General features: G+C 41.9%; 2 protein-coding genes across 2 annotated transcripts in view; both read right to left on the bottom strand.

The window, feature by feature from the left end:
- Positions 1-1,996: 1,996 nt before the first annotated feature.
- Positions 1,997-10,010, bottom strand: ppp1r14aa (protein phosphatase 1, regulatory (inhibitor) subunit 14Aa). Its single transcript, XM_007556444.2, has 4 exons — positions 9,696-10,010; positions 8,169-8,249; positions 7,926-7,958; positions 1,997-4,080 (listed from the first exon to the last, which is right to left on the bottom strand). The coding sequence occupies exons 1-4, from the start codon at positions 9,885-9,887 to the stop codon at positions 3,904-3,906; spliced, it is 483 nt and encodes a 160-aa protein (XP_007556506.1). The 5' UTR covers positions 9,888-10,010; the 3' UTR covers positions 1,997-3,903.
- Positions 10,011-10,869: 859 nt separating this feature from the next.
- Positions 10,870-15,409, bottom strand: part of dlb (deltaB) — a 5,211-nt gene continuing 671 nt past the window's right edge. Inside the window, exons 3-7 of the mRNA XM_016673561.1 lie at positions 14,792-14,853; positions 14,427-14,684; positions 12,965-13,326; positions 12,449-12,665; positions 10,870-12,309 (exon numbers count right to left, since the gene is read on the bottom strand). Coding sequence (XP_016529047.1) covers positions 11,588-12,309; positions 12,449-12,665; positions 12,965-13,326; positions 14,427-14,684; positions 14,792-14,853 — 1,621 coding nt within the window. The 3' untranslated portion in view covers positions 10,870-11,587. The remainder of the gene's footprint in view (positions 12,310-12,448; positions 12,666-12,964; positions 13,327-14,426; positions 14,685-14,791; positions 14,854-15,409) is intronic.

The following is a 15,409-nucleotide window of genomic DNA, read 5'->3' as shown; positions in this document are numbered from 1 at the left end:
CCCTCCTTCTTCAGCTGTCCCTCAGCCAATTAAAATGCAGAAAACGAAGTTGTGCTTTTTCCTAATACATTCCAAAAACCAGTTTCATGTGTGTTTAGATTAATTGTCCTGTTGGATCATTCAGTTGTTCTCAATTGTCCTGTTGGATCATTCAGTTGTTCTCAATTGTCCTGTTGGATCATTCAGTTGTTGTTTAGAAACAACTAGAACCTTCTAGTTGTTTCTAAAAGGTATAGTTAAATAAACTGGTTCCAGTTCTTTTTCATTTTGTCATTTAATTTATGCAACGCACCCATAACACTAGCAGCAAAACAACCCCATGCTGTGATGATAGCGTAAAAGATGCTACTTAATCTCTTTACCGTTTTTTATTACAGCACACTTTAACTGTCAGTCAATACAGAAGGTGTCGTTTGTTGAACTCGGCCTGGTCTGCACCCTCTCAGCCCATGCTGATATAAAAACCGGTCTTCCAACATCCTCCCTGTTTATCATCTGATCAACGCTGGTGGATCCTGAGCAATGTAACCATCCGAGCCATTGATGAGTGGATCACACTGGATCCAGAGTATCCAGTGTGATCCACTGAATGGACTGCTGTTTTGATCAGTTTCTCCAGATGTTGTTTCCTAACTTCATAACGTTTTATTTAAAGAAATTACACAGAAGGAAACCAGTGATTTGGTTTAAATTAAATCAGATTCAGAAATGATTTTATCAAGCAAATGCATTTTGTTGTGAGTGAAAGCTGCAGGGATTATTGCAGAGTTGTCTCTAATCTCATTTGTCGCACGGCAGCGAACTCTGTTATGTCAACACCTGGAGAGATATTGTGAAATAAAAATATATAAATGCAGTAACTACTGTAGTGATACAAATAAAACTATTTTTAATTAAACTGAAATACCGCTCCCAGAAACATGCGCTCCCTTCTTCAACTGCTCTTCAGACGCCTTACAAACATGAAGCAAAACAAATAGCAAATAGTTGCATAAATTATTTTATTAAGTTGACTTTTTTTTAACAGTTCTCTGCAGAGGTGCACCATTGAAAAGCTACAACATTTCAGTGATCACAAAGGTTTCATTCCCAGCGTCACATCATGTAGATACAGTTCAGTGAAATTTTTTTTTGTCATACTTAAACATTTCAGATCATCAAAAACAAGTTTTAATATCAAGCCAAGATAACCTGACCGAATCTGCAGAAAGCTTCCCAAATTTTCATGTCAATAAGTAATAAGTAATCCACAGAACATCCAAAATTACACCCGGAGCGAAGAGAACCTAAAAGAACGCAGAACCACATTCAAAGTGGTGCAGCACTCAACTACTGTTAGAGCTGCAGTTCATGATCCAACAATAAGAACTTAACCAGCTTACAGGGAGAGTTAAAAACCACTGCTGTACAAACATGGTTAGGGTTAAGGGGTGATCACTTCTAGTACCAGATTTCTTTGGATAGATTTTTTTGTCCCATAAAAATTTAAACTGCATTTTGTGGCTACCTTTTGTAATCTGGTTGCCTTTGTCTGATATTACGATTTTTTTTGATGTTCTGAAACATCAAAGAAGTCAAAGTGAAACAACAACAACAACAAAAAAAACTGAAAAATTTGTAGGGGAGGAAATACTTTGTCAAAGCTGTGAATATGGAATGTTTTTTTTTATAAAGTTTGTCTCATTTTCTGATTACTGAATGGAAAACCTGAATGTGTTGTTTCACATCATGGTCAGTTAGGTATCTGCAAAATAATGCAAGTGTTTTAATGATTAAAAAAAAAACATTTTGGTGTTTGTTTCTGGTTCTGGTTCTTCTCTGCATCCCCAGAACCAAACATGCAGCATGCAGCTTCAATGCACCACAAATCTGGAACAAACTTCCAGAAAACTGCGCAATGGCTGAAACACTGAGTTCATTTAAATCAAGGCTTGACCTGGACCAAATCGTAAAGGTTGGATAACTGGGTCAGAAAATCTCCAGAACAACAGTTTTCGTTGGGTGTTTCTGGTCCAAGGAGGGAACAGGGCAGAACCAGAGACAGCAGCAGAGAGATGCTGAAGCATACGGTGAGTAAAAGTCGACCTGCGTGGAAATGTAAGAGTAAATTTATGAAGAAAGGCGGCTTCTGATAGGAAGAGGCATTAAAGTCTGTAGAGTTGCAGCAGCACCAAACCAGTCAGGAATGATCCCAGACTTCCTGCCATTTTCTCTCATTCAACAATAATTTTCGCAATTATTCTTATTCTTATTCTGACGATTAATTGATTAATCGGGTTTTAAAAATTGGAACATTCTGCAGATTTTCCATTTAACCACTTAAGCATTCTTTTTACGCAATATTAGAAATACATTACCAGATGCAAATGAGCAAACAATTGAGTTCCTTTTCTGAAGAAGGAAATTAACATTTTCTTGCTTAAAATGCAACAGCGTAGCATTTCTGTAGTGAACAGTTGATCATGTGTAGCAAAGGATGCATCTAAAAAATACTTCTAATGTGAACATGTGAAAAGCTCAATCCTTCCTGCTCAGCTTAGCATTAATATTATATTTTATATTAACCAGTTCATAATTGGATTATAAAATGTGCTTAGTAGATTTTTTTATTTTATTTTATTTTATTTTTATTTGAACCAAGTGAACACTTGATCTGTTTTGTATACAGACCAAAGTTGGAGTTTTTTTTTCATCCTAAATACAAAATGTATATATTTGTTGTACAATTTTAGCTTAATATCTGTTCTGAGTATTTTATTTTTTCAGCAAATGGCAGACTTTTTTTGAGTCTGTGTACTCCAGTTTTCAATTAATCGGCGACTAAATTGATGATTATTTCAATAATCGATTAATCACCCCTATTCTGATGAATTGTTTCAGCTCTTTCAGGTCACTGAGGATGAAACATAATCAGACCATTAAAAATAAGAAAACCAGTAGATTACATCACTGCCACGTTCTTAAAAACTGGATGTGCACATTTTTAAATCTCAAGCTGATTTCTAAAGTTCTTCAAATGGATCAACATGAACTCATTAGCAGCAGAATTAAAGAGACAGTCTGACTGGAATCAGCTCAAAATGGTCAAGTTCAGACCCAACTTCTTTGTGAAACTGAGCCACATCATCAGCAGCTGCGTTTCCGTTGACCGTTTAATTGTGCAATTTGGAATTGCGAAAATAAATTTGCCTAATAGAAATGCGGCAGTTTAGAAAACATTCATTTTTTTGGTGAAACATTTCTGCATTAGGATGAGGAGGACGATGGCACAGTCTGTTTTTTTAATGGCGTCGCACGGACAAACGTATTCATGTGCGATTTTTAATTTTATTTCTTATTTAATAGAAACACCTCGGTTGTGAAATTGTGGGGTTGTTTTTTTTTTTTTATTTAATTAGCAGAATAACAAAGTTTTGCTCACATCCGTAATGGGATTACAGATAGTGTTACCATTTAAAACAAATCTTTTGAAGAAACCCTTTGCAAAAAATAAAGGATGAAACAGAAACTATAAGCATCTTTTTGATAACAGACAACAAATCTGGCATTAATCCCCTGCAAATCACAGTTAAAATCGTGGACTAAGTTGCGACCCAAAGCAGCAGAAACCTGCCGGAGCATTTCTACCAGACCGACTGGCTTTGCAGCAGGTTAAACACTAACTGGTAGTAGATTAGACTTTGTTTGCCTCCTAACTCAGGCAGAGTGAAGGTTTCTCTTTGCATTCCTTCATGCTTTAACTGAGAGCCGATTGTGAATAGAGTCACTATCTCTAACCCTCAGCAGGAGAGCCTTACATTTGAAGTGTGTCAGTATGTTTGATGTTCTGTCGATCCCTGAACCTTTCAGTCCATCACAGCCGACCTTGTGCGTCAGCTCGTCTTCGCGCGGATCCGGTTCCCGTCAGAGACTCTGGTTGTGGCCTCGCGTGTGAGGGAAGTGGTGCTGCGGGTTGTTGAAGTGGTAGGGCTCGTGGCGGTGGAGGCTGTGGCAGATGGCAGGATGCCCGATGCCTTCGCTCTGCAGGTCCTCCTGCTTGTGAACGCCCACCAGCTTCGCCACCAGCTCCTTGATGAAGGCCTGAGGAGGAACACAGAACCCAGAGCCGTTCTCACACACAGATCCACTGAAACTTTACAATCAGGCATGTCACTCAAGCTTTGCTTTGCAACCCGTTGACGTTTAAGGAGCGAAATTCAGCAACAGATAGGCAGTGTCTTCAGTATTTACAGTATTTACACACCATTAATGTATTTTGAGATTTTATGTAAACGACAAACATGAAGTAGAAGTTAAGGGTATTTGGTTTTCATAAACAACTGAGAAGTGTGATGTGGATTTGTACTAAGAAAATACCAAGAAACTAAATGTTGTAACTCATATCATCCAAGTATCAGCTTGGAAAGCTGTGCGGAAAGATGTTGGAGTTGGGGATATGATCCTGGCCGTGTCATCGATGGAAGAGTTGGTTTGAACTTCCTCCTTCTCGCTCTGCTCTACCGCAGTGAGGCAGAACAGAATCTCCTGGGATTCAGGGTCGTAGTTCAAGTACTATTTCAGCTCTTTGGATGCTAATCGGCTGCTCCCAGTTGTAAAAACAAAACCTTGCTGCCATGGTTACTCATCATAACAGGTGTTCAGAAGCAAAAGAGTGAAAGAAAAAAAAAATCACAACGTCCAAAACCAGAGGGAAGAACTGTCCGAAAAAGCAATGCTTCAACCTAAAAAAAAAAACTAAAAATGACCAAAACTCTACCAAAAGAAAACATCAGAGCAAACATAGCAGAACAACTCCAACATGCTTCCATTCTAGAATATTTTATTTTATTTTATTCAACACCTTTTGCTCCAGTAACCTTAAAAAACTCCAGTGGCCTTCTGTGTTGCATAACTTGTATAAAACGTTCATCTGTGTTTAATAAAATCTGCCTCAGAAGTTTGTAGAAGAAAAAAAAATGAATGGACAGGGTTGAGTTATAAAACATCATCCAAAACTAAACATCTTACATCTGCTCAATCCATCATCTAAAAACAGAACAACTGGAACTGGACCAGAACCAACCAAAACAGAACTTTTTTGCTCCACACTGAAGCACATCATCTGCATGGTAAAACATGGTGTTGGCAGCATCCCTAACCACACCACCACCAGAGCTGTCATATTAATAATATTAATAATATTCATATTTCTCCCTAACATTCTTGTCTTCACAAGGACCATATGAAAATGTACGTTCCTTTAACAAAATCAGATCTGTTTTTCTCTTTTTCATCTTGGAGCAACTGGTTTAAAATGACAATCCATCTGGTATTTCTCTTTTTAATTGGATATATTTCTTACAAATTTATAAATTTCTTCTTTAATCTGAACAATACTGAAGGAACCCCACATGTCTGGCATCATGACACATGTGGGTTCCTTGTAAATTTAAATGTTTTGGGACCATCTTTCCTGTAATTTGGCAAATCCCGACAAAAGAATAAAACTGTGTCCATTTGCAACTTGCAGGATATGCATCACACACGACACGAGGAATGATGCAGACTCAGTTAATACTCAAAATGTTTTGTTTCTTTTAAAACGTGGTTTTTAAAACAACAGTGCTCATAGAGAGAATGCTATTGTGAAATGCTTTCATGGACCCATACAAAGCAGGACGCTGTTAACATTCAACATTATGTCATTCTGGAGCTATGAATGTGAATTGTGTCCATGTGTTTATATTTCAACCCACCTGGTTAGCAGTCATACATCACACTGACAGAAAAGGCAGGAAGATGGCTTGGTAATGATGTCTGCTGCTTATCTTACTCTCTAGAACCTCAGGGTGACCCAATGTCAGACTTCCTGTCTTCTGAACCAATCAGATTGGAGCAAGAGAAAGCAGGCTTCTAATACCACAACTCTGGATCAATCCCCGGACAATTTAATTTCGACAGAAAGTCCTGGTATTCAGGCCCGTCCCAACCAGATGTCCAAACCCCGCCTGCCGGCTGTGTTTGCTCCTGCCTCTCCTCTGAGACTGTCCCCAAAAGTCTACAAACTCATCACCATTTCCCCAAGGGAGGGTCCGGCTCAGCTGCTCATTTCAGCTGCTTGGTTTGTGACCTTACCGTTTCACTCGTTACCCCACCGCCCACGATAGTAGAGGTGGGAACATCAAGTTGCACTCCCACTCAATTCTCCAGCAGCGTTTTCACACCTGGTACACTTGGTTCGATTAGGGGGCAGAATTGCAACATTTGTTACATTTTCTGTTGGTGTGGTTCGCTTTCACGCTGCATTGTGTCAAACGAATCAAAGCCTTTGAAAAACTTGTTCCCCCCTCTCGCCTGTAGGGGCGCTCCACCAAGAACCACCAAAGGAAACAACACAAAGACATCTGAAGAAGACGTGAGCGTTTTTCTTCTTCAAACTGTGTAAACACAAAATGGAGTGGCCTTGGATTTTAGCAGTTGTAGGATTTCTCTTTTGTCTTTGGAAAAAGACCACAAGCCATTTCTCATGCACTAGACTCTGAGGTTGGTTTTGGTTATTCACCCAGAATTCCCTGCTGTAGTTCATTGGAGCAGACCAGAGATCAAGACAACCGAACAAAGACCGAGGTATTTTAGATAAACCAGAGTTCACTTTTTAGGTCAGCATTCACACCTATAGTTCGATTAAAGTCGACTAAACGAGACTGTTGTGAATGCCCCCTTCAGCTCTCCATTCCTGATTCAAAGCTGAGAACTACTACTACAATCTCTGACACAATTCTTTGTCTCATTATTGTGAAGTTCAGCAAATAGAAATGTTTTCGGTCATTCTAGCTGAGAAGTTTGATCTGATTTAACTTCATACAGTGAGAAAAACAAGTTGAACGAGGGACAAATTGGAAGCTTTGATAAATATTTTTCACTCATCAACAGTTGTTCTATCTGCAGATCTATAGATAGCCTCAACCCTTTCCATATCGATGGGCAGCAGCATTTTTTTCTCCACTTCCATTGCTGTTGCCACTCGATTGTGACTCCATCTAATATTCTCAGGGATTATAACACTCATGTGGGGATTAAGCTTTGCTAAATCTATTTATGTATGCAGGTTGAAAAAAACAAATCGGTTCTGTTTACTGACGTAAATCACAACACGGATTCTTCCAAGAACATTGGAAGGTCAAGAGACCGAATACGACGGACCTCAGAATTTAATAAACAAAAAGGCAACATGTGTCATCATCGCTGCTTTTTTTCTGCATTTGTCTATTAAATAAAATAATCAGTCAAACTCTTCCCTTGATCTGCAGTCCGTTAGGGTAAAATTAAAGATTACAGCCTGCTGAGAAGCAAAGGGTCCACATGCATCATGTTGTGGCAACGATGCAAACGGACACAGGAAGAAAGGCAGCCAAGTTATTAGTAAAAACCGACACTCGACTGCCTTGTTCATTATTCAAACTTTGAGTTTCATATTTAGAATTCTTTCCCCGTTTACTGTAAGCACAGCAAAAATAAATTCAATTGAATGCACAGATGAATATCACTCTACTTCCAAACTGATTTTGGGACCAAACAGGGACTTCTTCTCATTTTTCTGGATAAAAAACAAAAAAAAAGTTTTTATCATCACATGGGAAAGAAATATTTATAGTCATTTTATTTGTTTTTAGGCCTGACTCAATAATAAACCTGCGCTCAGCTTAAACAGCAGGAGCCGCGGAGTATCTGGAGGCATTTTTCCAGTGACTGACGTTTAAACCAGGACTGTGCGGGAACAATGTTTGACTCAGGAAAGATCCGCTGTTTCTGCGTTATAACTGAGGCAAGAGAATACGGAAAGCCATTGTTGAAATCAAATTCAGGTTAGTGAGTTGGAAGCTATACACTGTGCAAAACGTGCTTAAAAGTGTATAAAATTAGTAACAATTCTTATTGAATCTCACCTCAGTGTTGTTACTGCAGCTATGGAGGAGTTCCTGTTAAAAAAAAAACAAATAACATCACAGATTTACAATAAAAAATTCCACATTTATCCTCAGATTTGTGGCTCTGTGATGTTACAGTAATGTGTTCTTAAATCTACTAATGTGACTATTGGGGGAACTGTTCAATAACACAAACTGTTTCTGAATAAATAACACCACCAAACACAGCAAATCACTAAAACATGTGACACGTCGCGCTACCTTTAACTTCACGATTCGCTCCTCATCAGTACGAAGGTCAAGCAAGTCGTCGATGTTCACCTCCTCCGGCATGTCGTCCTCCTGACGTCGTCAAAGGTTTGCAAACAGGACAAGGAGGAAAACATGTTTAGTCAAAGTGAAAGAAACACAGACGCAAGAAATGCAAACACAAAATTCTATTTGTTGCTCCTCCTGCCAACTGCAGAAGGCTTTCATACCATTAAATATAACATTCCCAGCTTTTGAGTCGTTCAAACTGCAAGTGAAACTTTTTAATCACTTTTATGTTTCTGGATGTTTCTCAGATAAGACCTGTTTTGCCTAAATGTTGCTAATGTAGCAAAATAAAATCGCGCCATCGTCATGTTTGTCCATGAAGTAAACAAAGGAACTGAAGACTGATTTGATGAAAACTAGAAACATTTTGAGGCAACAAGTTGTCATATATTTTAAATAAAGACAACCAATTCGATTTTACAGTGTATCCTTTGCGATGACGCCGATGAAGCACAAAATCCGAAACACTTTGGCCAATCAATACATTTGTTGAATAGATCTTTCTGTCCGAGCAGCAGGAACTTTGACCTTTGAACACATCTCTCTTGCTTGAGTTCCTTTGAGTCGACTGTCATTTTCTGAGAACCGGCTAAAGTCCTTGCACTGTAAACATCTGTAGGCCCAGGAGGCTGAATAGTGAAGTTTGCATAATACTGTAACAAAGGCCTGTTCTGCTGAGACAAGCAGCCATTGTACAAGCAGAGAACCCAGTCGTCCACACCACTGGACTGAGCTTCTCCGTTTGATTGGGATCTTGGCACAAGCAGGACTGCGGCTCGACGGTACACCCAATCTGTTCTTTGTGGACAAGACTTTTTTTGATTTCTGCAATAAGCAACGATCTTGAACCCCTTTTTGGAAACAGAAACTACTTTTTGCACTTTTAGCTCACCAGGAAGTGCATGCTCAGGCTCCAACGATTAAGGAATGCAGGTGAAAAAACCTGTTTGTCCTTTGCTTTATCGCTGTAATCCAAATACTGTTGCCTGAAAATCTAGTAAATCTGCTTTCGAAACACAAACCCATCGAGTTGCATCCAAAAACACCCTTTTCTCTGCGTCTGGTGATGTGCTCCATCCCCCTGTCAGCATCTAGTACACACAGTTTACCTCCTGGGACACTCCTCTCTTCAGTCACCCTTCAGTCTGTTGTCCCATGATGTCCATGTAAGGACAGAAAGCCCCATGTCAGATACAGATCTATGAGAGGGACCCAGCCCTTATACACAGAGTCTGGCCATGTAAGGACATGCAGCCCCCCTCCTCCCCTCTGCCGTTTCAACACCTCAGAGACCACTGGAGCCTTGGGGACTCCCCAAGGCGCCTCCAAACCCTTTTATAGCAACTTAATAAACTTATCTGAAGGGATTGCGTGTTGGATTTATTGCATTTCTGTACCAGTTCTAATCAAATAGCGAGGCGATAAAGAGGCAGCAGCGTGCAGTGGAGCCACAGCAGCTGCGGGACCCACCTGGCCCCTGTACAGCTGGTCCAGGCTCTCGTCGATCCACTTCTCCACGTCCAGCCGCCTCTGCAGCTCCTTCCTGTTGTACTTCACCGTGACCCGGGCGTGCCTCTTCGGGATGTTTCCGCTGGGCTCCAGGTCTGATGGAGCCGGCTCGTCGTTGTCTTCGAGCGGCGTCCCGCTGCCGTCAGTTGCCATCGCTGCTGTGAGCTTGCTCTCTCACTCGCTTCTCGCCTTTCTGCTCGTCTGGAGAGCGGAGCGCTGGGAGGCGCTGGGAGGCGACAGCAGCGGCTCTGCGGGCTGTCCGGATGTTTATGTGGGTGTGGGATAATTGTTTAGGTATTTGGTTTTGTCTCGATTAGAGTCCCTCTGTCAGTGAGTATAGCCCCATTTCGTACCTACGCACTGCCATTACGTACTTCCATTTCGTAGCAGCAGGTAGATAACAAATGGTTTACATGTAGAATTCGTGAAAAATTAAACTATTGTTGTGCCTTTCCTTTTTGCTTTAACAAAACCCACTTAGATAAATACTGATAAAAATGTCAAAAATATAAATAAGAACAAAAACCCTGAATTTGACTGTGACAGACTTTGAGCAAATATATTTCAGAAAAGTCGATGAGGTAAGAAACGCCCCGCTGAGAGTAATAATTTAAGCATTCTGGGAGCAAAACATGCGTCCTGTGGTAGATTTTGAACTGCAAACAGGAAATGACAAGCACCTGTTCTTTTGTTCAGATAAAAAAATATATATATTCTATTTTCAAAAGACTTTTAGGTTCTAGTGGCCTTTATTAAATCGTACTAATAGGGAGAGGGGAGAGAAGGCGATGACGTGCAGCCGCCGGTCACCTGGGCAACCAGGACTTCCATCTCTGTAAACGGTGCACGCGCTCCACCAGGTGAAAATATGGCCCCCAAAATAACCCCATTTAACTACAACAAATAAGTTTTTCTTTCCTTAAAATTGATCACAAATTTAGTTTGAACAATAAACTTTTTCAATGAAAAGACTATTGAGAAATGACTGACGGATGAATTATTAATTAGAATGGACATAAAAGCCCTAAAATGCACTTTTCTAAATACCTTGTTTATACAAAATCTTGTCCTTGTCACCAAGGAGACTATGCCTGCTATAATCCCATGGTGCAATCCAAGGAGCTACACATTGCACTGTTTTATATCAAATCTTTTATTCCACACCACACACAACATGAACTTAAATAAAATGAGTGAAAAAATGCAACAGAACACAAACTTTGGCATGAACTTAAAATGGCACATGAGCGTAACGTGACCTATATCTGTATTCGGTAACCTTATATGTCTTTTGAAAAAATGGCTCCTTTTAGCCCCACACATTTATCTTTGGGACATTTCACATATCCAGATGCAACAAACGTCAGTCTACTCTCAGCACCATATAAATATATTTCTACATCTGTGACAATCAAAGTGAAGCCATAAACACAAGTTTTCAAATAAATAAATAATATAAAGAATAGGGGGGGGGGAATGATGGTGCACACAATAAGGAAAAAATGGTCAAAGGAAGATTGAAAAGCAAAACAAAAGTCTTTTTTAACAAAGGAAAACAAAATGGATGTGTTGAAAATATATTGCTTCATCCTGCATTTGGTTTGTGTTGTAGGTCCTATCAGCGGCGGGTTACATTATTTGTCTCTTTGGGTCTTGAACACTAAAGAGCACAATCCTTCACAAGTCTCCAAAAGTCTTGTAAATCATCATTAGTTCATGTGTCAGAACTTAACTTTTTACATTGACGTTTCTATCTGTTTATGGTTCTGCTCCTCTCTTCAAAAAGAGAGAAAAGCAACAAGTGCTAAACTGTTCTTTGCCCCTGTTTCAACGTGTGTGTTTTTGTCCTGGTTTCATCTCAGCCCGGGTGCAGAGCCCAGCATGGCGTCATCCCTCCACATGAAGTCCTGGCGCTCCATTCTGGCCAGGCTGCTCTCCACCGGGTTGTGTCTGTACCCAGGTCTGCCGTCGGGGCACAGCGTGAGGCTGAGGCGAGCTGTGCTGTTGCTGATCTTGAAGAGGCTGCTAGGACTGAGGAAGGCATCTCTCTCGCTGCCTCCCAGATTGTTGACCGCCTCCAAGTCATTGTAGACCGCAATGTCGCTCAGCTGCTTCCTTCCCTCCATCCTCCTCCTTCTCCGCCTCAGGAAAAGGATGCCTGCGACCAGAACCAGCACCAGCACCGCCAGGAGGCAGGAGATGGTGACGGTGGTGGTGGAGGAGGGCTGGGAGGCTTGGCGCAAGGCGGGCTTGAAACTGGGTTGAAGTGTGAACTCGCAGCTTGGACCCATGAAGCCCTTCGGACACTGGCATACAGGCCCAGTGAAGTGGGTGAAGCAAGTGCCTCCATTTTGGCACGGACGAGCCCCGCAGGCGTCAGAGCGGATGCTGCAGTTCTTGCCAGTGTACCCTAAGGTGCAGGAGCAAGTGTAGTCATTCACACCGTCCTGGCAGGTTCCAGCGTTTTGGCAGGGATTCGAGGTGCAGTCGTCGATGTTGACCTGGCAGTTGGCACCGGTGAAACCTGGCTGACAGCGGCACAGGATACTCTGGCCGAGGTCCAGACAGTCGCCACCTGAAGAAGAGTGAAACACTCAGCTCAGCATGCAGGAGTAACAATGAACAAGATGATCATGCTTAATAAAAAAGAAGCGTGCTCGTTCACACTTCAGCCACAAGATGTCGCCAGAGAGGACTCTGACGGCAGAACTCACCGTTCAGACAAGGCCTGTTGCTGCAGCGGTCCAACTTCTTCTCACAGTTGGAGCCAGTGTAGCTGGGAGGGCAGCGGCATGTGTAGCCGCCTGTCATCGTCTCCACGCAGGTTCCGCCGTTAAAGCAGGGACCGTCTGCGCAGGTCATGGCGATGATCTCACAGTTCTTTCCGTAGAACCCCTGTGGACAGGTGCAGGAGTAGTCGTTCTCCAGGTCCTGGAGACAGATTATAGATATTAATATTCTGCACTTGCTTTGAGTTCAGTCTGGTAGAAGATTAGCAGAGATCCCCTGGACAATAAGCCTTAGTGACTACACAGCCTCTGCAGAAGAATAACTGTCGTTTTGAAGAGGTGCCCATTTTCTTTTATGAATTAACTAAAAGTAATCTATCCCTCAAGCAACAGCGTTGGGGACCACTACATGATATCTTAATCCCCTTGATCCACAAGCCAAATGGGACACCACAATCCCTGCACAGCACACAGGTAGGGCCAGTCGTTGCGGACACTTACATTGCAGCTGCCTCCGTTCTTGCAGGGGTTGCTGTCACACTCGTTGGTTTCCAGCTCACAGTTGGTGCCTCCAAAGCCGGGCCGACACGTACAGGTGTAGCTGCCCTGACCCGTGTTGGTGCAGGTGGCCCCGTTGGCACATGGCTTGTGGTTGGTGCAGTAGTTGAGGTCCTGGTCGCAGAAGAGGCCCCCCCAGCCCTCCTGACAGTTACACTGCCACGGCTGGCTGCACGTCCCATGGAGACAGCCTGGGTAACGCACGCATTCATTACAGGAGGGGCCCTGCCAGCCCATGCGGCATGTACAGCCCCCAGGGGCCTCGCAGTAGCCGTGCTTCTCGCTGCAGTCCGCCGAGCAGATGGCTGGAGAAAGAAAGGGAGGGGTGGAGGTGTGATTACAATGGGCACGCCTTCTCAAACACACACACACACATACAGATCCCCCCCTCCAAGTCTGAACCCACCCTTGTCTCAGACTTCACTGTTGGTTAAGTATTAATCCAAGCAGCTGGCAGGCACACAGCCGAAGAAAGATGCTTTCTTTTATGTCCTTTCCATCACACACACACACACACACACACGCACGCACACACACAAACTGTCACTGTCTCACACACACACACATTGCCTCTCAGATCACCTTGAAAAATGTGTCTAAAGGGGGCCGCAACTCTTTCTCTTATTGTAAGAGAACAAACGGCAGATGGGACATAATCACCATCATCATCATCACCACCATCATCATCATCAGACTGTACCAGCACAAAAAACCCATTGGCTCTGAAAACTCTGGAGTTTATCTTTAAGCACCAAAACTAAAAATACACAGTTTTTCCCCCCTCAACATTCAATCAGTTTGAGACAGACAGTGGTCTGTGTTTGGAAACAGGGCATGGCTTTAAGTATTTTCCATAACTTTAGAACTTTAGCTGTTTTTTGTGTCCGATTCAAAACAGTTAAATCATAAAACGTTAAATCGTTAAAAAAAAAACAAGTGAACATGTCATTGCTGGGATCAGAGTCAGAATGAGACATAAGCTAATAAAGCTGCTGCTCAGGGTCCCCTGGTCAGTAGGGGCCCCAAAGGAGCAGTTCACTTTAATCACACAGCACCATTAATGGTGGCCAACTACACTCATGTGGTGGATCACATAGTTTACAGTAGCAACTAGGAGAACTACGAACTTTTAAATGTGCTTCAAAGGTTTCTGACCACCAAATGTAAGACTTTTACTTCCTCTGGAATTCAAATCAGTTCATCTAGAAAATTAATTATTAATTTACTGTAATTATTATTTTAATGATCAATTTTAATTCTTAATATTTATAACACATTAACTGGAAAGGACAATCACTGATTACTGTACAATATGAGCTGAAATGTGGGCCCCTAATCCAAGGCTATTTATGGCCCCCAAATAATTTTTGGCCGCCTGGGAACTTCATCAGTAATCTCCACTCACGCTCAGAGCAGTAGTTTCCCTTCCAGCCCTCCAGGCAGATGCGGTTGCCCTCCTCGTCGCAGGTGTAGTGGCCCAGCGTGTCGTCCCTCGGCCTGCAGTAGTCCGCGCAGCCGTCCCCGAAGTAGTACTCGTCGCAGTAGACGTGGTAGGAGTAGCGCAGCTCGCTCTGCTCGCCGAAGTGCACGTCCTGGGACCAATCCTCGCCGATAGCCAGCCGCCTCCTGGTCGCCAGGCGGCTCACGAGGTTGTTTTGGTTGTCTGAGAACGAGAGACGCGATTAGTTAGTTTGTTTTTTTCTGGTCATAAAGTCATGGAGTAAAAACAAAACAAAACAACAACAACAAATAAGAAAAGAAAAAGTCTACCTGTGTACTCTGTGGGAGATTCTGCGTTCCAGGCTTCGATGATCAATGAAAAGGTCCCCTGAAAAACACACAAAATGTTTAATAATTCATATTCTAAAGATGATGGTGTTGGAATTTGCACGTTATTATTGAACTATGAGCCACCGCTACGGGTGATATGATTTGATATGATTTCGCTTCTTTTCTTTAGAGTTGATCGCTTCGCGTCCAGCACTTTTGACTACTAAACGAAGCTGATAATCGATTAATTAAGGTACTTACCGGTTATCTGCTCAGACTACTGAAATAAAAATAAGCTGACTTGTCCATAAAATATGACAACCAGCAAAATTTTGAGTTATTTTGGTTTGGTCAAGTACCATTAACTGTGGCCAACTACAATCAATCGTGGTGTAAGTAGGGCGAAGGCTGTAAAACACATCCTTCAGAAATCGGTATAGCTAAATAAATTATATGTCATGTTTGAGTATATGTGATTGCTTAATGATTCATGAACAATTTCACACAGGGAGAAAATAACGGATATTAATTTGTTTAGGTTACAATAAAGGACTTGTTAAATGAAAATTGAAATGAACGAAATGGCGAGTGATATTTTATTATTATTATTTATATTAT

The sequence above is a fragment of the Poecilia formosa genome, unplaced genomic scaffold (assembly GCF_000485575.1).
Source record: "Poecilia formosa unplaced genomic scaffold, Poecilia_formosa-5.1.2 Scaffold79, whole genome shotgun sequence".
Lineage (NCBI taxonomy): Eukaryota > Metazoa > Chordata > Actinopteri > Cyprinodontiformes > Poeciliidae > Poecilia > Poecilia formosa.
Note: the sequence above shows the minus strand (reverse complement) of the source record. Positions and strands in the feature narration are given on the sequence as shown.